The sequence below is a fragment of the Semicossyphus pulcher genome, unplaced genomic scaffold (genome assembly GCF_022749685.1).
Source record: "Semicossyphus pulcher isolate SPU_LCO1_2020_fin unplaced genomic scaffold, fSemPul1.0.p SCAF_16, whole genome shotgun sequence".
NCBI classification, from domain to species: Eukaryota; Metazoa; Chordata; class Actinopteri; order Labriformes; family Labridae; genus Semicossyphus; species Semicossyphus pulcher.
The window spans coordinates 25,404,148-25,428,265 of record NW_027211670.1 but is presented as its reverse complement, the minus strand read 5'-3'; the positions used below and the strand labels follow the sequence as shown (position 1 = coordinate 25,428,265).

General features: G+C 42.7%; 1 protein-coding gene across 1 annotated transcript; it reads left to right on the top strand.

Moving 5' to 3' along the window:
* The first annotated feature begins 1,208 nt into the window (after window positions 1-1,208).
* htra1b (HtrA serine peptidase 1b) lies at window positions 1,209-22,675 on the top strand. The gene is made up of 10 exons (XM_069664884.1): window positions 1,209-1,794; window positions 9,160-9,259; window positions 9,491-9,605; window positions 9,761-9,850; window positions 18,094-18,288; window positions 18,431-18,463; window positions 19,127-19,241; window positions 19,964-20,021; window positions 21,151-21,246; window positions 22,040-22,675. Exons 1-10 carry the CDS (start codon window positions 1,335-1,337, stop codon window positions 22,206-22,208), a joined length of 1,431 nt encoding a protein of 476 aa, XP_069520985.1. The 5' UTR covers window positions 1,209-1,334; the 3' UTR covers window positions 22,209-22,675.
* Window positions 22,676-24,118: the final 1,443 nt, after the last annotated feature.

The window sequence follows — 24,118 nt, the reverse complement described above, 5'->3', positions numbered from 1 at the left end:
CACATCCGTTACATCACATTACCTTTCTTGAAGAAACACATGGACAAGTTTTACATTTTAATTCTATCTTTGATTAGTCTGCATTTAAAGTAATTAAGAAATCTCAAAAACATGGGTGTCAGTAAGCGTTCCATGTAAGTTTTATATGGAGTGGGAGGTTGATAGCTTATGATATGATTAACAAACAACTATATATGGTGTTTTTCACACCTTATGTTTCATAATCGTATGCCTTAAAGCTCTTTAACAACAAACATGCTTTGTCATGGGGATGCACGGTGGTGCACAGCCTCTCAGTTAGAAGGTCACTGGTTCAAACCCCGGTTTAGACAAAAGTTGGCCTTTTCTGTGTTCATGTTCTCCCCGTGCATGCGTTGGTTCTCTCCGGGGTCTCCAGCTTCCTCCCACAGTCCAAAGAGATGCTCATTAGGTTCAATGGTCACTCTGAGTTGCCCGTAGGTGTGGGTGTGAGTGCAAAAGCGAAAGTTTGTCTGTTTCTATGTGTCCGATCAGTCCAGGTGTAACCCCGCCTTTCGCCCAATGACGGCTGACCGTGACCCTGAACAGGATAAGCGGTATAGATAATGGATGGATGGATGGATGCTTTGTCATGATCACAACTTAAATAATTCATTAAGATAGCATCCTTTCATTTGATCCACATAAGAAACACTAAAAAAGGGCAAATTATCTCATTAACAAGCCAGAAGAAAAAGATCAAAGCAGTTTTGTCAGACATTGTGCAAATAAGTATTTTACTGAATAAATTTGGAGCCTCTTAATTCGAGGTGGAAAGTTCAGGGAGTCCAAGAGAGCCCCAAACTTAAACCCCATAATGAATAAGAGCAGTCTGAAGTGCACATGCGGCACATGACATTCAGTTCCTTTACTCTGTATTATTATCATGAGTGGACACAGCATTCAGAACCTTCATTCAATCAAAAGTTACACACTACAGGTTAAAATCCTACTTTCAATGTTTTACTGCAAGTGCCTCAAGATAATTTAAGGTGCAGTATACAGTGTCAGTGACTTCCCTACATGCACAGATATGAAGTAATCACACACTCACACAAACCTCCAACACCACCACATCATCCCCTCCTTCCCTCTGACAGACGTCACACACGCCCACCAATCGCCTCCTGTGTTTATCCTGCAGCTTTTATAAACCGGCACAGGCAGACACAAACTTCACTTTGCATCACTTCTTCGTGCAGCCGGTATCGGTGTCCTGACCTCCTCACTACAACTCTGTCTTCTATACTTCTGTATTTATTAATTTAAAGTCGAGCTTCCAGTTACTAGTTGAGTGTATTTTAGACTGTCTCATCATGCGTCTCCAGTTTGTCCTCTGCGTAATTGCCCTCCACATCTGCTCTCATCTGCTCGCTGAGGCTGTGATAGTCAAACGCTTAGCCATCGCCTGCCCGGAGAAGTGCGACAAGTCTCAGTGCACACCGATCCCCGCTGACTGTTTGGCCGGAGACGTGTTGGACCGATGCGACTGCTGCCCGGTGTGCGCGTCCGGCGAGGGCGAGCAGTGCGGGGGCGCCGGTGACAAAGAGTGCGCCGAGGGGATGGAGTGCGCGGTGACCGACGGCGTGGAGGTGTCCGCCACCGTCAGACGGAGGGGAAAGCCCGGTGTGTGCAAGTGCACCGGCTCCGAACCGGTGTGCGGCAGCGATGGCGTCTCGTACCGGAACATCTGCGAGCTGAAGCGCGTGAGCAACCGGGCGATGAAGCTGCAGCAGCCGCCGGTGATTTTCATCCAGAGAGGAGCCTGCGGGAAAGGTGAGAGCTACTGAGTGTGTTTTGGTGTGTGAGTGAGTGAGTGTGTGAGAAAGAGAAGGAGAGAGAAACACACACATACACACACACACACACACACACACACTTAGGAGAAAGAGAGAGAGAGAGAGAGAGAGATATTGTGTCTTCAGACATAAACAGGAAAACTGGGAGATAGCAGGATTCCTGTCTTATCAAACTTTAGGCCAGTGGGAACAATTAAACGTCCAGTGAGTGTGTATGTTGGTGTGTTGGATATGAACTTGATGTCTTCAGCAGCAGGCAACACACACAGCTTCTTCCATCTCAGATTGTTCTCATACCTTCTCAGATCTTCAAAAACCATCAAACACATGAAGTGAATCCTGAATCAGTAAACTGAGCCAAGTGACCTAATCCACCATCATCAACACTCCATGTTTGTGCTACTTAGTTTTTTTTAAGGGATGCTAATAATAACAACAGATTTCCATTAACAAATGAACCTTTGGTCATTTTTATTAAGTTATTAATCAATGGAGTTCACGTCCAGATTCTCTAATGGCCACGAGATGCTGCTCAACAAACCGCCGCTTACATTGCAGGAGACGGGAAATCGCCCAACATTCTCTCTACAAACTAAAACTCTTTTCATCTTTTTATGTCTGGCTCTCAAAATGATTTGATCCATTGTGTATCAGAGAAGCATTTTATAGGAAAAAAGACTGATGACTTTCCAGGAAATCGTTGGCTTGACAAAGAAATAGTTCCTCGACACAAAACTCGCCAAAGAACACAACCTTTCACCTTCTGTTTCTTACAGATTGAAAAGAAAGATGGACGTGTCATGAGCTGTAGATGTGATGATTTTTTGAATTTCAGGCAGAGCCAGGCTGGCTTCTTCCCCGTCTACAGTATAGTTTATTAAGCTAAGCTAACTGCTTGCTTACTCCAGCTGCATAATTGACAGCTAAGTGTAAGAGAAGTGACATGTGATGTCTTCTCATCTCAACTTTTCATCCAACTGTAAATACCCATTTTCACAGAAAGTAAATATGTGTATTTAGCAAAACGTCAAAGTATTTGTCTGATTCACAAAGGTGTGGTCGAAGTTTTACTTGGTAGAAGTAAAACTCATGACCCAAGACCTCAATTTCAGAGCGCTTCTCATTGGCGCTGTTGCTAGGTTACGAAAGTTGTCTGGCAGCACTGCCGCTTCCCTCGGTAGTGATCGTTAAGTCTGTTTTAAATTGCTCTGTTTTGCCCTTTTCCCACTGGCCAAAAAACCCGCTAACACCGGGCTGTTTTGCTTAGTGGGAAAGGTTACAATCGTCATTCAGACCCGGGGAATTATCGGCTCGGCTCCGATCGGCATCGATGGGAACACAAAACCCATGTCAACATGCTAATCTCCGCCCCCTTTCCGTCGCGATGCTATGCTCCGTCTGTAACTTCTGCGACTCCTCGTCATCTCAGCTACAAATTCAACCATCCACAATGTCTCTCATCCACATTTGTTGGCGCCGAGTTTGATACACAGACTGAATGAGTAACAGATACAATAAAGACCTAACCACCGTAACATCTTCACTGGTTACTAACCCTGTCTCCAGCGCATTCGTGACGTCAGACGGTGACGCAGCAGAAAAGAGACCGGCAGGAGGATACTTCACTGGCAATGGGAAAAGACAGAAGGCATTTACTAGCGGGTCTTCCAGGGTCTGAAAAACCTGGGGTTGGGAAAAAAGTATGAGCTTTATATTTGCTAGAAAATAACCGCTGCCAGCACAAAAAACCCAGTTAGTGGACACAGGCCCAAATTTGGAGTCAGTTTAATGTTACTTTGAATTTTAGCATTTACTTCAGCGCTGTAATGTTGCCACATTGGCCACTGTTGCATAGTTGTTCTTCATTACCTCCTGAAACAACCTCTGAGTGACCTCACAGATGATGCGTTTGATATATTAGCACGTTACAGCATCAATGAACAGTATCAGATACCTTTATCATACTCATTCTCTCTCTCTCTCTCTCTCTCTCTCTCTCTCTCTCTCTCTCTCTCCCTCTGGCATCTTTTCATTTGCTGATCAGTCAGTCTGCATCAGCGGCTCGCACTGCACCAAACTCTGAAGGTGGTGTTGTTTTTCCCCGCTCTCTCTCTCTCTCTCTCTCTGTCCCACACACACACACACACACACACACACACACACACACACACACACACTTCATGTTATCTTTACAAGGTCATAATGTCTTGAAATTAGGCCAGGATTTCCTGAGTGCCTGCCCTGTGCTGCAAAAACAAACATTGTTCCCCCATGAGTGTGAGTGTGTGTGTGTGTGAGAGAGAGTAATGAATGCATATTTAGAAGTGTACACACACACACACACACACACACACACACACTCAAGCTGCAGCTGTGGACACACTAATTTTCTGAGTACATTTTCGTTCTGACTCGGGTTCAGTCAGGTCAAAGTGTTTCTTCGCCCCCTCTTCTCCACCATTTTTATTATCTTATCATCCCCTCCTTCTTGCGATCCTTGCCCTTCTCCTCCTCATTCCTCTGACCATTTCCTCTTCTCCTCTACTGTACATTATCTCTCCATCTCTCCAGAGACGTAAAGATGACTATAAAGTTATCTCTCCTTGTTTTTCGCCCCTCCATTCCTTCTATTTTTACACACTTATCTCAACTCTTCTCCTCTTCCTTCAACCCACATTGTATCCTTTCCAAGTTTCTTCTCTCCTCTTTTCCTCATGCATCCCTTTTTATCCTGCTATCATTGATCTATTGATCCAAGAGGGGAAGAACAGCAAGTTGACCTTTCTCATCCCTTACCCCCCTGTCTTTAATTTCTTCTCCTCCTTTCTCCTTCCATCTCCTCCTTAATTCCTCTCCTCTCTAACATCATTTTGAAGCATTTTATCTTTCGTCTGTCTGACATCTTATCCTCCCTCCCTCCCTTTCTCTCCTCTCCTCTCCTTCCCTCCCCTCCTTCCATCTTTCATCTGGCAATCAGGAGGGAGAGACGGCTTTATGCATTACTCCTCTCTGAGGTTTTGAACTCCTTTGGCCGAGGAAACAAATCTGGAAGATGTCAGCGACACACACACACCATCTTCTGTACTGAGTCAACTCTTGGAGCTGATTGGTTCATTGTATAACTTTCTTTACAGACTCAAATCTAGGTCAAACGGTTATTTAACCCAGATTTGATGTTTTTCCTTTTATCGTTTGTCTTATTTTTTCTGCTTCCTGCACAGACTCGAGACCTCTTACTGAGACTGACAGGCTTGGATACAGTATCAACAAAACACAGCCGCACAATGACTCAACCCTTTCAGGAACTGGAGGAATGTTTTCCCAGTTCAGGCACGTCCAGCTCGTAATGAGATTTCACATAAAGTGCAAACCAGGGTATTGTTTGATTTAGGGAAAGTATGCCCGAGCGGAAACACGTCTTTATTTCCAGGTCTGTGCAGCTATAAATCACATAAACGTTTGAACACTACTTATCACTGTGCAAAGAAAACCATCGGGTTTTAGATCGATTGAAGTTGTAGCAGAAAGTTTCACGAATATAATCAATGAACACAAAATAATAGTACCTGTGTTTTACTACATTTTTGTGCTGTTTACATATTCAACACCGTGTTCGTCAGTCCTACATTACAAGCCACTTTCTCCGATCTCTCGGTGGCACGCAGCCCCGCTTCCCTCTGAAGCTCTCGATCTTTAAAACCCCTCACCAGTGTATACTTTCAATTTTGAAAAGGCTCAGCAACTCGAGCAGCTGGTCACTGTAGAGACAGCTGTGTCTCAATTCAGGAGCTGCATCCTTCAAAGAAAGCGTTCTACGGAGGACGAGTCATTCGTAGCCTGTGTAGACGCTAACGCCGAACTGAAATGAGACGGTCTGGTCTACGTAGCATTTCCTGTCTGCGTCACCAGCTGTTCCCGCTGTTACCTTTGCATCACCAGATGCAGCTCCTGTCGCCTAGCAACAGGTAGCTAGCTGGCTAACTAGTTAACATAACTAATGCCATGTAACTTAACCTCTTATTTTAAAGATAATTTAAAGTTTCGTTGTTTTTAACATCTGTATCGCTAGCTCTTCGATTTAGTTGAAACCAAACATTTTTACATTTAAAGTGCATTTCTTCTGAATTGGCGCGCAATGAATCTCGAGATACGTTGGGCCGCGAAGGATGCACCCAATGGATCCTTCGTGGCCCGGGAAAAGGAGGATGCGTTTGTCGACCGTATCTGAAGGAGCCTTCGAAATAGGACAGCCTTCGACGCGCCGCTGTGACGCAATCGGCCTTCAAATATGTCCTTCGAAGGATGCAGCCCCTGAATTGGGACGCAGCTTGCTTGCTTGCTAATATGGCAAAATACTGTCACTAGTACATAACGTTAGCTAATGCATTATTATTGTAACTTTATAAGCTAACATTACGAAGCAACCAATGTCAGATCCATGCAGCATAGTTTACTTAGCTTGCTTGATCGCTTATGTTGTCCCTATCAACATATTTCCATCCGTCCAAATTACTTGAGTGATCCATTATACTTTGTAATGACAATAATAAATACTGTAACACTACTACTCGTAGTATTGCAAGAATGAGCAGCAGGATACTGACCACAGTTCATCCACTGGTGTCATTAATGATGATGATTTAGTTTAGCATCTTTACCTGAAAGCAAACCTGGAACAGAAGCAGCTTCATGCATAAATATAAAGCCGTCATCTCCTGGTAATTTGAGAAGATGAAGGTGCATTTAAGGACACTGACCTCTGAGCCGTGAGCTGTTAAATGTACCTGCAGCAGCTTTAAGTCACTGAGTCAGATCAGACTGACCTTTCTGACCTCAGTGTGTGCAGCGCTGTTATGACACCTGCAGTGAGTTTCAGGTCCAGGTTTTTTCTTCGTTCATCTGACTGGCTCCATTCAGTTCACTTCAAAGCTGCAGCAGCTGCACGCCGCTAATCCTCCAGCCAAACATCCAGCAAACCAAACACACACACACACACACACACACACACACACACATATCAAGGTCTTCCAGACTGCTTAGTGCAGCTGAGAAGTGAATGTTCACATCAGCTGCTCAGTCAGAACTTTACAGCAGCTTTGAGGTCGTCACAGAAAACAACAGTTTGTGTGAATGAAAGTTAAGTTAGTTGAACTTGAGTCGGACTTCACATTTACTTTCATTAATCTAAAATGTTTGTCTTACACTTATTGAAACTATTAGACCTGGCTGTAAGAACACATTGGTGGCATGTAAAATATCATTACGTTCTATAGCAGCTGTTACATAATTAGCAGACACAAGGCAGCAAGATGCTTAACAGAGCTGAGTCAGTTAGGAAAATACCCGGTGTGTGTTTATGTCACAGTAAGAGGATATTTGCGATTCTGCCTTCTTCGCACATGTGCGAGTAAATCCTCATTAAAACTTAATTTAGTTCTGAGTTTCTCCCAGTAATGAAGATCACCAGGAAAGATGTAAACGTGTAAGAACTTGTTAAATTTTCAGTTTGATTTTATTAAACACAGTGGAAGGATAAAGCCGCTGAAGCTTGATTCCATCCAAAAAAGGATGCATAACCTGTAAAGATACACGTGAACATGCTGTTTTTGGTGTTTCTGCATTTTAATAAGTTGTATCCGTTCTAGTGGTGCAACTTTTTTAACTGCTGAATGAAGAAGTGCTACGAAGCGAGATGAAGGAATGAGCTCAGGGGCTCCACTTTGATAAGATGTGCAGATAGGTGAGCTGCGATAGAGTACAGTATGATCCTGCAGAACTCTGACCCGAGGACACACACAGACATGTTTTCACTGGCACTTTGTCAGCCTCTTCATGCATGAAGAATAACTGCTCAACTTTATTTTTAACCTGCTTCTTTTACTCTGCTGAACATCAGAACTTTCTTCGCTCAATCCGCTCTCACTGGCAGCATATAGACATCAAGCTCAGAAGCTTAAGTCTGCACGCTGAAGAGAAAAGCCTAAAAATAGACGTAGGAATTCCTGAAATTTTCCTTGTCTCCATTTTGATCCAGATTACGAAAACACCAAATAACAGATTCGGCTGGTATTTGGGTTTGGCCTTGAGACGCAGCGGCTTTAGCACAACCCTGATGTGTCGTAGAGACAGGAGAAGTATTACTATAAACTATACTATAAAAATATTGCTTACAATAACGAACAAATATGTAAATGGTGTCAGTGCTTTGCCCATTCAAGCAGGGCTCTTACTTTGTGAATTAATACATGAAGGTTTGGTTATGCATTGTGCGTGTTCGCATCATTATGATGATAAAAATATGATTTATGGGTGAGCACTCATTTGTGATGCCTGTTGGCGAATGTTGCCGTTAGACTTATTAAAACTTTAAACTACCACGGCCATGTTTATGCACATTTATTAAACTGTATAGTTTTGGCTCGTCTTGAAGGTTTTCTGAGGATGGAGTGCGTTCATCTGCTGCTGCTATATTTACATTAGGTGACTCATTTAATGTTGTTTTGGTACGGCCCCGGTGCCTTGTGACTGGTCAAAGTTTTCATCGTAAACCAACTCGACTTTGTGTAATAGTGCGTAAAGTCTTAATGTGCTGCGTTTACGTCACTGTGCTGTGAGAAAACATGTTTTCGACACCGACACGGACAGATGGAGGATCGTGTCTCCTAACTGTTCCCAACAGGATGGAGTGGGAGGGCCTGACTCACAACGACCAGTCAAGTGAGACAAGAAAGATCTGTAGCTGCGACAGATGTTGCAGCACAGCTGGACTGAATCCAAAATGAGGTTATGTAAGGTGACAGCAACAGTTGCACATGGGCTGTTACAATCCGGTCAATGAAACGTCTTAACACCCCTGCTCTGCTATCTCTCAGTATCTTTTGAGGCTCTGAGTCACTTCCTTTGTTTTATAAGTGGGAGCAGAGGACAGTGTGCAGCTGCTCTCAGACCTTCACTTCATCACTACGCTCAACATCTGGATTCAGTAAACACAGCAGCTGAAGTTTGGGTCCCATCACACCACCCTGAACCACACGCTGTCGTCACGCTTCAGACGTAACTCTGACAAAGCATCTTTCTAGATAGAAGATGCTTTCCCAAACTATTTACATGTCAATGTTTTTATCCAGCCTGACAACAGAAGCCCATGACAGTTTCATTTAAAAGTGCACAAAAGATGATTGACAGTTCTCAGGTTAATCTAGAGATCAATATGAACCCTCCCAAATCTCAAAGGGTCTTTTTTGGTCCTGCGCAGAGTCAGTTCAACTGCAAAGTGTTCATCCAGGATGGAAATGCTCTGTGTGTGTCAACAGATCGCTGACAGTGTGTTTCCCCCCTGCAGGTCAGCAGAACCCCGACAGTCTTCGCTTCAAGTACAACTTCATCGCTGACGTGGTGGAGAAGATTGCACCCGCTGTCGTTCATATTGAACTGTACCGCAAGTAAGAAAAAAAAGGACAAACGAACGATAACACTGTGTCTGCCTTGTTTGTTGTTAGGATTAACAGTCATACCTTAACTCATCTACACACCTGCAGTCAGATCTTTTAGAGAGCAATAATTTAAACAAGATTGAAAGGAATGTTGTCTTTGGTTGAGTTGGACTGTCCTTATATTTTTGTTTGAGGTTATAAGTCAGAAACAAGTCCCCGTCTCTTCCTCCTTCTGCTCAGGATGATATTCACCAAGCGAGAGGTGGCAGTCGCCAGCGGCTCCGGGTTTGTCGTGTCAGAAGACGGACTCATCGTCACCAACGCCCACGTGGTGGCCAACAAGCACAGAGTGAAGGTAAAGCATTGAAATACAAAGGAAGAGCACTTTTGCGAGGCTCTTTCTTTTCATCTAATGTTAATAAGACATTGAAAGTGCTGATGAACTTTAGGATCCATTAAAGACTCTTACTCTGGTGCTGAGCAGGGAAATATGCCTTTGTTTTCCTCCAGGTGGAGCTAAAGAGCGGAGCCACATTCGACGCCAAGATCAAAGACGTGGACGAGAAGGCCGACATCGCTCTGATCAAGATCGACACACCGGTGAGCAAAGAGAGAGATAGATTATTAGATTATTACGATATTTCTTTCCTCTTACTTCCATCTTAAAGTTGCCTTGTAATCTTTTAGTTTTCCATATTCTGCATATGTTTTTGGAGTTGTGAAAGCGTGGGTGGAGAAACAAGCGAGTGGTGAAGGTCGTTGGCTCGCCCCAGAGCAGTTCACTTTTTTACTCTTCTCCATATTTATACCTCCTCTTTGTTTGGGTCAAGGAGTTTCTACACAAGTCCTCTTTTAATGCCCCGTCCACTTCTCCTCTCAGACAGAGTTGTTTTTTCCTCTCTGCCTCGTTGCTTCTCTCTTTTCCGCCCTCATTTTTTTTTTCCAAAACAAATCCAGTTATTTATTCCTGTCTGGACAATATGCTTTCCTGAACATTGCATAAATGGAAAGCCTGGCTTTAATTTAAGCTCAGTGGGATCTTTGCGGGCAGCATTCCAGCAAAATACCTCCATGACTCATGAAAGAGGATATCAGAGAAGCAGGTCAGGAGACGGAGGGAAAGTTTTCGTGTGGGTTTGTTTGGGGTTTCATTGTGTCATAGCACTTTGTCGTGGTCCAGGAAGTGGGAATTTCCACGAAATCCGTCTGAGGGAAAAACATTTTTAGCTTTAAAGCTCAATGTGTCTCATTTTGGTGCAAGCACTGGGCACTGAGTGCTGCAACATCTTGCACAATGTCGTCCATTTTTGTGACGTTAAAATTCACGGGGAAAAGAGCTAAAAGACATGTTGTGTTTAAGATTAGTTGTACTTTCTGGTTCAATCTCCCCAATTTAACAACTAATAAAAAGGAACCTGAGCAACCAAAGGCAGCGTGAGTGTGACTAAAGCTGGGGATCATAAAGAGGCGGCATGAAAGTAAACAGTTAATAAATTCAGGGAAATTAAGTCCAGCTGCGCTTATGAAAGCAGACAGGATGCATTATGCAACCCCTGATCTGGATGCTCTTTTCACATTATTAAAAAACACTAGATCCAAGAAGCTTTTTGATCTTTAAGTCTTAAAATGTTTATCGAATTACTTATTTAGGGCCCCCACGCAGGCCGGAGCTTTCAAAGGCATTAGTGTGAAGTATACGCTCTGTTTCTCCTGCCAGGTTTTTTGTCACATGATGTTTTAGTTGAAGATGTTGGTTAGGATTGCGCTTACTAAAATGCAAAAGTGCACTGCTAGTCTTTCTAACTAGAAGTTTGTCATATTTTCATGTATTCCAGAAAAAATATGATTTATAAAAGTTGGAGTTTCCCGTTATCTCACGCAGGCTGCACAGATTCGACAGATACTCTGTTCATGCTCTCCAAAACAACTCCCGACAGCAATATAAAACCTTCATGTTGAAAAGTTTAATTAAGGCGACACAGGTGTGTCTCAGATTGGATGTGATGTTTGATGGGCAGAATGGGAACAGCCAACAAGCAGCAGGATGTGAGTTCATGTTACCCGCTCAGACAGAGACGGTGCTGGTTTCCTGGGTCTGCTTGGGCGAGCGAGCGAGCGAGCAGGGTGTAACTGGAGCTTCAGGGGGTGAAATGTGCACAAATCCACAAACTGCTCAGCACTTGTGGTTGTGGTTTAAATGCACTTAAAAAACCAAGATACAAGTATGATTATGCATGAATGACTTAAAGCCCTCCGCCCCCTCACACACATCCAAACCAACAAGAACACACACACACACACACTCGGAGCAGCTCGCGGTCGTATTCTCTGACTCTTTGATCTTTCTGCTGATAGTTCCACCTAAACCGATTTCATAAAATGACTTCATGTGACACAACAAGACAAATAGAAGTACTTTGTGAATGAACAAGCATCTCCATGTGATCTGTAAGGTAAGATGATTGTTTTTGTCAGTTGAGTCTGGTAACACCAGGCAGCTGTTTCGGTTAAAAAAGGGTCTCACTTTTTACCAAAATGTAGTGATTTGCGAGTCAATCGTTCGAAACAAACGATTATTTTTACTGACTCGGGAGTCCCGAGTCCTCATCTTCATTAACTTGTTCACTAACTCACCCCCCCTTACCGCTACTAGCCACTGCAAACTGGGAATTTGAGGCGAGACCACCGTATAAGCCTCGCCCTGTGAGAAAATCAACCACTTTGGCACTTGTTTCAACTCCGTACTCGCTCCCACAGTCTGGCACTTGGAGCTCGATCACTCAGTATAGCCTACCCACTCTCCCAACACGTCAGGGCACATAAAGCACTTTTGCCGCACACAATCATGGGAAAAGGAGCATCACAAACCCCCGAAATGACTCGCTTTACTATCAGAAATTGACCAGTTAGGTCCAAAAACAATCAGAACGTCTAGAAGAGCTCCATGATTAAATTTAATCTCCATTAATGTTAGCAGAATGCTAATCGGAAGTTAGCCTGATTGGGCGACAGAAGTCTCTGCTGCGCACGCTCTATGGGCGCTTGGGCCGGTGGGGGATTCAAGCTCTGGATACATACAAACTAGTAAAACGAGTCGAACCTCCCATCTGTACTGTAGGGATCCTTTCTGTGATGTTGTCAGACACTTAGAATACCAATCTGAGCTGTCTGTGAACTTTTAGTTCTCATATTTGCACACATTTGAAGATTACTCTGTGCCCTTATTTACGCCATCTGAATCAATCTACTCAAAACTTTCATACCTATAAGTCGTTAAGACCTTGAAACAGGTAAAAGTAGGGCAAAGGTTTAAAAGAAATGGAATTCAATTATTAAATCCCACTGCATTACTGCTGTGTGTGCAGACTGTGCTGCAGGTATCCTCTGAGCATGTGCAGACAGGAGCTTCTTTGTGATGTCCTGACTCATTCAGTAAAGCCTTACAGCGATATTCCAGCTTGATATTCCAGCTTGATCCGGGTTTGATCGGTTTCCATGACATGTGTCAATGAGCGGTTTATGGAAACAGCTCTCAGCTGATCTGATCAGGATTGAACAGGCCGGGACATCTGAAAGCCAGCGGCAGCTCGATCAATACTGGCACTATTGATACTATTCTTTACTTTTATAGAACTGCCTTTACCGATAAAACTTTCAGCCGAACATGTTAAAGTGAATAAATTCAGCTGCAGTGATGCAGGATTTATGGTCTAGACACATCCACAGGTTTTATCCCCTCAGCAAATTCCTCAGAGAGTTGGCACTTCTCTGTTTGTTTAACCAGACGACTACAATGTCTGGGTTTGCCCACAGTGAAAGCAGCAAGAAAGAGAGGAAGGAGTGGGAGACTGAAGTAGAAATCACAATGAAAGACAACATTTAATGTCTTTGACACTTGATTAACATGTTCAAGGACCAGATAATATATTCAAGAGTATATGGACATGTTAAACCTGTGAATTCTGTGCCAGTTAGCCGTTACAGTGAGCCAGATGAATACCTGAACTCTGAAACTAAAGCAGCTAAATTAAAGCAGGAATTAAAATTTCATTATTGTTGGGACAAAATTCCTGTGGAACAAAAAAGAATTGCTTAAATACTCTTAAATATAGACGGGCGAGACTTCAGACGTCTCCGTGGTTTCATCCCAACTCTTCTCATCGACCGTCATGGCAGCAGAGAAGATCCTTGTTCAAGTCTTTGTTACATAAAGTGAAAACTATCTGCATTGTTAGATACCCCTTCAATGACTGACCGTGCAACATGCTTACTGTACTCGAGATGTGACACATGCTGGATGACTGGACTGGAGGAGCGAGAGAGATAATGAGAAGGAGAGAATGATGAGAGCAGGCTTTGTCCCTTGTTGTGGTCTTTGTGTTCGGGTGCTTTGTTGGCATCTCTTAAATTACTACTGAACACAACCGCTCAGCTTTGTAATCTCACCCTGGACGAAGTGCCATCATGCTGAAAACCACAGAGCAGGAAACATGGTCATTTTCCTTGTGGGGGCGGGGCTTATCAGGCTGGACGGCGGCTTCAGACGATTATAGTTCTTGTTGTGGTTCAGTTCAGGCGAACAGAGGAGCTTTATGTTTAACTGATGGAGTAAAGCTGTGATTAGTGGAGCTGAATGAATCCATTCATAACCAGCTTGTTTATGTCTGTATATGCGTGATGGTGATTAAGGAGGGAGTTAGTTTGTGTGTGTGTGGTGGGGGGTGACCTCATTAGAATAACTAATGCAGTTTCCCATTCGGGCTTTTTAAATTAAACAGATGAACTTAATCAGCAGGACAACAGGTAAGAACTGAAGGCAACAAACAGTGGTCCAATACATTTGTCTGCCATCTGTGATTCTCAGGGACATCAGAGGAATCTCTGATATGTCACACTTACTTTAAAGTGGAACATTTTTAATGCATGAGTGACTATCATTCCTGGGCAGCACAAAGTCATGTCTGTTCAGACCCTCTAGGAAGTTGCGATGTTGCGTTCCCGTGAATTCAAGCAAATTCAACCAATTGCAGCAACTTTTCTGCAAATGTAACCACTCATCCTGTTATCCTGTCTTTGCATGGACTTTGCCAACAAACCATTAGTATCTCGTTTTATGATAACTAGTTTACCTTAGAATAACTGATTCAACATCTTTCTGATGATACATTAACGTGGAAAGTTACAATAGTGCTTTTTCGTTCCCTACCCACGGTGGAGCATGTACGATCTCTCTGCTTCCTCTTCTGAAAGAAAGCTCTGAAGGTCTGAGCTCCATATTTTCAAGACGCACACGAGGGCAGGGGCCAAGATAATTCAAAGATGAGAGGATCGAAGCAAGCCGTTTTTGAAACTGTTGGGCGCCAAAGTGCAAAAACACAAATTCTTACAAAATTGGCCTTAACACCAGAGAGCTAAACCCTGATTCTTTAAAATAACATGCAATATATAAGCTCCAGATTTATCTAGTGGAGTGCAGCATCTACTTGTGTGTTTATACATTTTTTGTGCAGATTGATGAAGAGATTTTATGTTATTGAAAGCTTTGATGATGGTCTGACGGGAGGCTGAAAAAATGCACACTTTAACCCTAAACTTTGGCTTCTCATTCAGGCGCCACATCTCACTTTGTCATGTGTCATGACTCATCCAAACCACAGCACACAAACTTTCCCTCTCTCCCCTTTCTATTGACATTGATAGAAAAACTCCACAGGCTAAGGTGTTGCTCGTGTACAGATGTGTTTAGCATACCTGCGGTTCATAGAGATGCTTTTATTGCACGTCTATCAAACTCAGAAACACTGAAAGACTTGGTTTGCATTCTGTCTTCATTGGTTGTCTAGAAACGTCTTCATCACTCCACAGCTGCTCTGAGATTTGAAACATCTGCATCTGTTTCTCTGTGCTGTCATCTCTTTCTCCGCTTCGTTTCATGTGCCAGTCATTCCTCCTTACTCCCCTTTCCCCTCGTTTTCTGCTTTCTTCTCTCGCTCTGTTACCAAACTCTTCTAAAAGTGGGTCAGATTCTCGAGGCTTGTTACTTAACAGAGGAAATGGGCAACACATGTGTCCGTCATCGGAAACAGACAGACACTTGTCATGTTCGTCGGAGTGTGGCGTTGATTAAAGCTGGGTCCTAACATCGCGGCTGCTTTATGTCTCAGTTTTTCTGTCACATCTGGGACTGAAGTAGGTTAGTAGGACGACGTGCAGCAGGCCAGCACATGGTTCATGGAGGGTTGGCCAATAAGCAAACACCCTGGCTGAGGGCTGGAGCCAAACTGTCTTGAATTGAAGGAGTTGTCTCAGTACTGTAACAGAAAATCTCTTTCCTGTGGCCCAAAGAGCATTTTCACCTTAACCAGAAGAGTCTGTGGAGAGGACGCTTCACGTCCCACATAAATACAGTCAAAACTATGAGGGCTGTTTTAAAGAAAAGTTAATACTACTTTGGTTTCAAGGTGTAAAAAGTGAGTTTTGTCAGCTGGAAAGCAGCTGTCCTCACTTCAAGGGGAGTGGCATCGGCATCATCGGCTGATATGTCATTTTTCGGCCGATATGTTCTGCCGATATTTTCCGCCCGTAAACCAACTTTTCAATTCTGCCTAAATGCTCGATGATTCCCTGAAAAAGCTTGACATAATGCTGCGACATTAACTCAGCATGAGCGTGCCAAGCATGAAGAAGGAGGCAAGATGTCTGCAGTAAGAGTGGGGCATGATGTCAGTTCCACTACAGGGGAGACTTGATGTTCTCTGCTATTAGGTAGAAAAAAAGCAAGTGCCTAATATATCGATATAGAAATCAGCAATCGGCAAAAAGGGTTAGAAAATATCGGCATATTGGATATCAACAAAAAATCCAATATCGTATATATATATATATATATATCACTTTATCATTAACAAACACTGGGCGTACATGTGGCAGTTTTTACAGGCATGCACAAAGCAGGGAAGGATAAGTCCTGACTGATATCACCAAAACTGCAAAAAAATGTATTCCTTAGTCTTTAAACTTACACGGCTGAGCAGTGTTTCCAATAGTCTCTTTTTTAGCGGCTTAAAACACCGGATTATGGTGACAATAATTCTTCAGCGTATGAAGGAGCCGTTCCCTGCACTGCCCTGTATCCTGGCAGGGATTTCTTTTTTAAATTGAAATACATTTGCCAGTAAGACGGCTCATTAAGATTAAATATCTGCTTTACGAGAGCGTCCCGGCCAAGACAGCAGCAGCACATTAAACAACAGACAAACATCATGTAACACAGTGTGGGCGGCAGCTTCTGTGGTACGAGAGGAGGAGAATAACAGAGAACGTTCATATAACAATAGAATAATAATAGGATAGTGGAGGTGGACTGGGCTTGTGAACTGCCAGGAGATAAATACACTCCTTTTAAAGTTTTTGGCATTAACATTTTAAATACGTCTAATTTAACACGTTATTACTTGAAAAGTTTTTACTTGGCTCTTTTTGAGTTTGTGTCTGTCTTTGAGTGTGTGTTTGCAATTTCTGTCAGGCACGCTCAGCTTCACAGCACTGGAAAGTGCAGTGACAGGAATGGAAAGCTAATAACAATGAGCCAGTTAATCAGAAGTGCAGTCTTAGCTGCAGACACACAGAGAAGAGCACAAATAAATATCATAGACTCATCCAGCTGGACTTCTTCTGGATCTCTCTTTCCATTCTTGCATTTTGTGCGTTCTGCAAGATTATTAAAAAAATAAGCAATGAACATCAGAAATGAATGACTGTGCATGTTACATTTCGAATAGAACAAACAGCCTCTGAATGAGCTGCATGGCAGGTTGGACTATTCTAAAAACCTGAAGCTTACAAAGTTAGAAACTGAATGATTTTAGAAGAGTCAGGTCGTGTAAACACAGAGCAGCGGGTCTGACTAAGTTGTGGGTCAGTCAGTGGAAATAAGTTTAGGGAGAGTTTGGGTTGTGGATGGAGAGAAACCTCGTCCAGACTGAGAGCTGACTCAGCTCTGCACAGGAAATCCACGTCTGTCTCAGAAAGCTTCGAGAAAATAAACTGCTGTTTACCTGTGTGTGTGTGTGTGTGTGTGTGTGTGTGTGTGTGTGTGTGTGTGTGTGTGTGTGTGTGTGTGTGTGTGTGTCGATGTCATGAATCCGGGTTCATCATTTCTGTTCCTTTGCTTCCGTCTCTTTCCACCACATTTGGATGAAAGCTCTGCTTGATCAACATTTAAAGAGTCTGAAGGATGTTTTCTTAGTTTAGTGTCTCCAAAGCAAACGACAGCAGAACAAACATGTATGAATTGGGTCAAACAGTTTGCTATCTGCTTCAATCATTAGCATGTCTTGCTAACTAGCTTGGCAGTAACCAATCGTTGCCTCTATGAGCACATCATGATTATTTTGTGGAGCTACAGGGCACAGAGAACATGAAAAGCACATGAACTGTGCAGTTAAAGCCAGCTTTAGTCACATCATCTCTTTGTGTTGTCAGGTACAAATTACCGGACCGGTGCAAAATGTGGCTCATATTCAATCTCTTATTAATTTGTATGTTTGTGTTGTTTATTTCTTTATTTAATTGATTCTATGTGTGCTGATTACTTACATTTAGAAATCAGGCAGCACAGAGCAGCTTTGGGCTGAAAAAGCAACATGAGACACGGATGAAAAGAAACTTCCTCAGTAATAATTCTGTACTTGAAATGTCCAATAATAACATTTAATAGTCTATTAACACTTTAATGTCAGCTGTGTTTGGCCTCAAACAACATTTGAACACAAACAAAAGGCTCTGCATCCTCAAACCAGATCTCTCTCTTTTTTTCCTTCCTCTGTGCGTTTGGTGAAAAGATGAAGCTCCCGGTGCTGCTGCTCGGCCGGTCAGCCGACCTGCGTCCTGGTGAGTTCGTGGTCGCTATAGGCAGCCCATTCTCCCTGCAGAACACCGTCACCACCGGCATTGTCAGCACCACCCAGAGGGGCGGAAAGGAGCTGGGACTCCGCAACTCGGACATGGACTACATCCAGACCGACGCCATCATCAATGTGAGTGAACAGACTGACAGACAGACACTGGGGTGGGATGGATGGGTGGAAAAATACTGTTGTGGGAACATTGTTGGGTATTTAAGTTGTTTTGATGATGCAGACGTAACATGAGGTCATCCTTTTTTTTTTCTTCCTGCAGTACGGCAACTCTGGAGGACCATTAGTCAATCTGGTGAGTGAAAAAAAACCTACCCACATGTCGCTTTGCCAAGTACAGGATGTCTGATGTCTGGAGTGACTACATATTGCATGCTGTGAAGGAGTAAAATGTGGTTCCAACCATCTTTGCGTCATAGTTTTCAAACAGTGGACAAAAACAATTTAGAAACCACATTTTTAAATGTATATTGAGATGTATTTTACTGGCCATAGCAAGATGTTAAACATGTTATAGGGCCTTTAAATGTATGCATTTTATAAAAGTATATAAAAAGGGTTTTTGTTGGTCTCACCCTGAAATCCAACTTAATTTAAATCTTACATCAGCTCGCTTTATCTTAAAGAAAACGGGGACAGAAAGTTTCCTATTACTGGGACCACATCCATATATTGCAAAACAGAGATATACGTAATCTCATATAAACAAACACCTCATAAAGTCCTTATTAGGAAGAGGTTATAAGGAGTTTGTGTGATGCTTGGCAGATCATCTCAGCCCACAGCTGACTCTGGTTACATGTTTGTTTTCAGCTGGCCGTGTTACTTAACTGAAACTATGTGGCGTCGAAAAGGCTGTTTAACAAGCTTCATGAGGAAATTTAACTTTTATTGTGGTGCGTTTAAAGAAATTAACGTGTGTGGGCTGCATGTGTGTGTGTGTGTGTGTGTCCTGCAGGATGGAGAGGTGATTGGCATCAACACTCTGAAGGTCACAGCAGGAATCTCCTTCGCCATCCCCTCAGACAAGATCAGACAGTTCCTGGCAGAGTCGCACGACAGACAGGCCAAAGGTTTGCAACACTAACACTCTTACTTTCTGCCATTTAATCTCAGAGTGAATATCAGAGACAGGGCCAAGAGAAAGTCTCTTTACCTGACACTTTGCAACACTAGCAAACAGGAAGTGAGCTTTATGTACTCAACAGTCCAGTGCAGGTGTGTTTTCTATGCAGTACGTTTTGGATTACGCGCATCGTTAAACATGTAGAAGGCACTTGGAATGGGTTGGCTCTGTAATACGAAACATTAGGTTAGACAGTTACCTTGAGAAAAGGTTAGGTCTGCAACTCAGTGTCAAAGTTTTGCACATTAACATAATCAGAAGATGTCTTTTTACATTCCTGATGTTTGATCCATAATGACGTCTTGTTGTTCTGTGTGGGACGGGTCAAACGTTTGGCATGATGCAGAGAAAATAACCACAACCTGCTGTAAAGTAAAGAGTAAAGGAAGTTTTAGCAGTGAACTGTAGCCTGCTGCTGCAGCTAGTTAAAGAGTCATTCCAGAGTATTAAACCCAACTTCCCCTGCTGAGCCAGAAATATATTAAAAGCATGTGTGTTTTATTGGTGTCTATTTTCTCTCTATAATTTAAGGTTTTTCCACCTGTTCATGCTGTAAAATCTTCATGTTATTCTGTGCTTAACTGTTTAACTTTATGCTCCTGTTGGTTCATAACAAAGAGTGAATGAAGAAGATGATAATCAAACATCTCATTTCCTCGTGTCCTCCAGGTAAAACATTCCAGAAGAAGAAATACATCGGCGTCAGAATGATGAGTCTCACTCCAACGTAAGTTCTCTTCACTAGCCAGGACCACACCATCAACAGGAGGCAATTTAACAGTTTATTGATTACAGAGACTGATGATGATGATGATCAGGCATGGAGAGGTTGTGGTTAGCGTTTTGGGGAAACTTTACTGATCTGGGATCTGCCGTAGCACCCGGGCACGACGAACCCCTGCAGGACCCTACGGATAGGAGGACAGAAAGAAACAAAAAGAGCAGGGCTGGGTGGGAGGGGTGCAGGATGCGAGTGTGACAGAGGAGGTTTGAATTTATGGGAATGCAGGAAGAGGTGCGGTTGAGGTGTGGTCCTTTGCTTTATAGCATCAAGTAACGGTTGTTCTTTGTGTAAAAACACGACTGTTTTGTATTTTTATCAAACGATAATGAAACTGTTGAAACATCTGTTTAGTTTTGGCTCGATTATTTTGTGGTTAAGGTTTGCAATCATGGTCGATATATTTTTTTCATGACTTTACTGCAATGAAACACTGACCATATCCTTAAAGACATCATTCATTCATACATGTAGTCATTGTGTTCTGCTGTGACTAAATCTGAACTCTGACACAGTGAGAAAAGGCGGCCTGGTTCATATAACGTACGTTTCTCAGTCCTGACTTCATACATAACAGGGGTGGTGATCGTGTCCGAACTGTGATGTCAGCTTTAGTTATCTGCTGTCAAATTATGAGTTTAAATTGGAATGTAAGTCAACCTGAGCCACGCCCACAGCCTGCAGGTCAGAGTGACGCCCAAGCTGCCACTCCAGAGTAGGTCACATGAACTAGTTCACTTAATGACAGCACATTACATCTGAACATAACAGACGGTTTAAGCCCATTAATGAATTACTTTTTATGGTACTCATGATCACTTTCCCTGAGCGGATATCCTTCCAATCCTGGCGGCCAGTGTTTCACTGCAAAGGCCGATCAGATGCAAGATGCTTCATCAAATCTGTTATTGTCAAAGTTTGCAGCTTGTGTCACAATTAATCAGAGCAACGCTCAACATGCTGGGATTGAAACTGAGTCATAAGACACCATTCCCTCAAGTTTAATCAGAATCAGACTGGTGTGCTGCAGACACGCAGTGCAGAACCTCATGTTTTGGCTCTTTTCTCCTCTCAGGCTGACTAAAGAGCTGAAGGAGAGACAGTCAGACTTCCCAGATGTCACCTCCGGGGCGTATGTCATTGAGGTCATCAGCCGGACTCCAGCTGAGGCGTGAGTGTCTCTCCAGTAACTTCTTTTTCCCCACACTATCTGATGTTCTCTGCCCAATATGTCAAATCAGCAGGCTGTATTTACACAAGTAACTTATTAAATCAAGATGCTTTGATTTTCATGGCACAATAGGAGCTTTTTCCACTTCTTGTCACATGATAAAAAGACGGAGCGGTGCATGCTGCTTCGGTTCAGATGCTCCTGCAGGATATATCTTGGCCAGGGAAAGATTTTCGGTATCCACATGAAAAGCTTGTTGAAAGCAAACCTCAGCCTTCCACCTGAGAAAACAGCAGAAGTGTGTTTTCTTGTTGTCTGGTGGGTTTATGTGGAGCACGGGCAGGAGTCAGGATGAATATCTGATGTTGCTGAAAGGACATTTATTAGATTTGAACTTTCTGTGTGTAAAGACTGCAGGATGCTGAGAGGTCACTCCTGGTTGGAAAGCTGCTTTTTGAACGGGGATTAAAGCTGGCAGTTTGGACAGAATCATGAATGTTTCCCACCCAGACTGTCCAACTCCCTTTGGCAGGGTGGACAAAGTGCTCCAGTCATCTTTGAGCAGATTTCTCTTTGCTCTGGACGTGGAGCTTTTACATTTATGGAACAAAAAGAGCCTGAAGTACTGTAAAAACCTTGATGACCTGTTCAGATATAGTGTGGTCGCTTTGCAAGAAATTATACTTAATTTACCTTTAATGCAATGATCTGGAAATCCAGCTCACACTGCAAATGTCTTACATGTAATTGTTTGTGACATTTCTTAACCTTCACTCTTCTTTCTTCATGACAGAGCTGGCCTTCAGGAGAGTGATGTCATCATCAGCATCAACAGCGAGCGAATCACCTCGGCCAGTGACGTCAGCGCCGCCATAAAGCGGGACGAGCAGCTGAGGATGGTGGTGAGGCGAGGGAACGAGGACGTCATCCTCACCATCGTCCCTGAAGAGATCGAGCCTTGACCTCTGATCTGAATGAGCAACCAATCAACTTATCCCGAGCTGGCTCTCATTGTTTTTCAACCAATCATGAACACTTTGAAAAACCAAGCAACCAATAGGGTTGTGTGTGTGTGAGTCTGGGGCCACACTGCATTTAAGAACTTGTAATTAGTACTACTACTACTACTACTACTAGTACTACTAGTCTTCCACCTTCAAGGTCTCGACCCCGGGAACTTAAGCCTCACCCCTGTCGTCATTTTACTTTTAGTTTGTCTCCTAATCACGTTTTACTTTCCATCATCACAGATCTTTTATATCTTACTAACACAGTCTGTCACTACGAAGCGGTTACTTCAGGTTACCATACTTCTGTTTCCTGTTTCTTTCTATATGTTCTTAATGGAATATTTTTATAGTGTTTTATGTGTTTATTTTTATGTTTGATGACAATTTTTCAAAAAAGGGAATAAAATTATTTGTATAAACTGTTGTCTTTATTTAGTATATATCCATGTGGTCCATGTCAAAACAGTACATACAATACAAGACAGAGACGACGACAACAGAGGGATAAAAACAGGAATAAAATCCTTACAGTTCATTTAAGTTTCTATGCTGATAAAAAAAAGCACAGTAAATAGAAAACAAAGGAAATCGTTACAGTTTACACCTGTGATTTAAAACGCATAAAGACAAATTTTCCAGTGTTTCCAGAAACAAGAAGAACACCTTGTGTCACTTAGTGTGGGCTGACATAGTGCCATCATGATTACATTTCTAGAGTGAGATAATCGACTCATACATTTAACCATTAAATTCCTGAGCACGGCGTGGAAGGTTGGAACCTTATTAGATACAAACATATCACTTGTCCACCTTGGTACCTTAAGTAGGATTCGAAATGCATCATTCTATGCCACCTGAAGCCTCTTCATTTAAGCTTTACTGTAGCCACATCAAAGGTGGGCTGTGTAGAGTGGAGGACAGTAAGCTCTGAAAAGCTCTGTTTTAACAGCCACTGTGCACATGTGACATTTGTATGCCGGCATATTGCCTTGTGCGTACAGTTTGCAACACTAGCGCTGCACATCATCAACATCACTTTAGTCGTTCCTGATTATGTGACCTAAGTATTTTACTTTATTAACGACACTAAGCGCTTGATCGGAAATAAAGAAGTGATAAAGTATCTTTAAATAACAGTTTTTTTGAATAACTGATGAACTTATCCTTGCTCAGGTCTTCATGTTCCAGTTTGGGGTTCCCCAAGGAGCCCTTTAGGGTCCACTGAAAATCTGAAGAGACAACTCAGTTTCTTAAGCCTCTTCCTCTTTGTGGAAGTGTTGCCTTTGTTTCCAAATCATCAGGTATTTGACTTCCTAAACTTTCCCCAAAGTTAATCTTTTAACCAATAGCTAAAATGATCTGGTATGCCAACGCACTGCCCAAAAGTAAGAGTGTTCCACCAACTCTTTCGTACGCCTCCAGGAAATAGAAATTAAAGCAAGAGTTAACACGCTTATGACCTAAAATGAATGCTCTCTTCTTTTCTGTGAGGGATGTACAATGTTTCTCGACAACTAGATGCTAAGAATTGAGGTGAGTGGATAAGATCAACTTTTCTATATCATTGTAAAGTTAGGAATAAGCAGGTGAACACTGAAGCCTTCTGCAGCTAAAGAGAGATTTTACCTGATGGTTGTTGGAGACAAAAACTGGGTTAAAAGGAGAGTGAATATAAATGTACACTTAACAGGCGGCCAAAATAACTATTTAAAATATTATTTTCATTTGCTCTGTGTCTGCTGGATGTAGATTAGCAAATGTTTGCTAACACTTTCTTTATATGAACTTCATAAAGCTAGAACGAGCCTCAGAGCTGCACAAGGCCAATAGCCGAATCACTATATATGTACATGTATAGATAT

Coding starts and splice junctions, on each gene's coding strand:
- htra1b (XM_069664884.1), top strand. CDS start 1,335: ATGCGTCTCCAGTTTGTCCTCTGCGTAATTGCCCTCCACATCTGCTCT. Junction 1,795..9,159: donor GAGAGGAGCCTGCGGGAAAG/GTGAGAGCTACT, acceptor TCCCCCCTGCAG/GTCAGCAGAACCCCGACAGT. Junction 9,851..18,093: donor TGATCAAGATCGACACACCG/GTGAGCAAAGAG, acceptor TTTGGTGAAAAG/ATGAAGCTCCCGGTGCTGCT.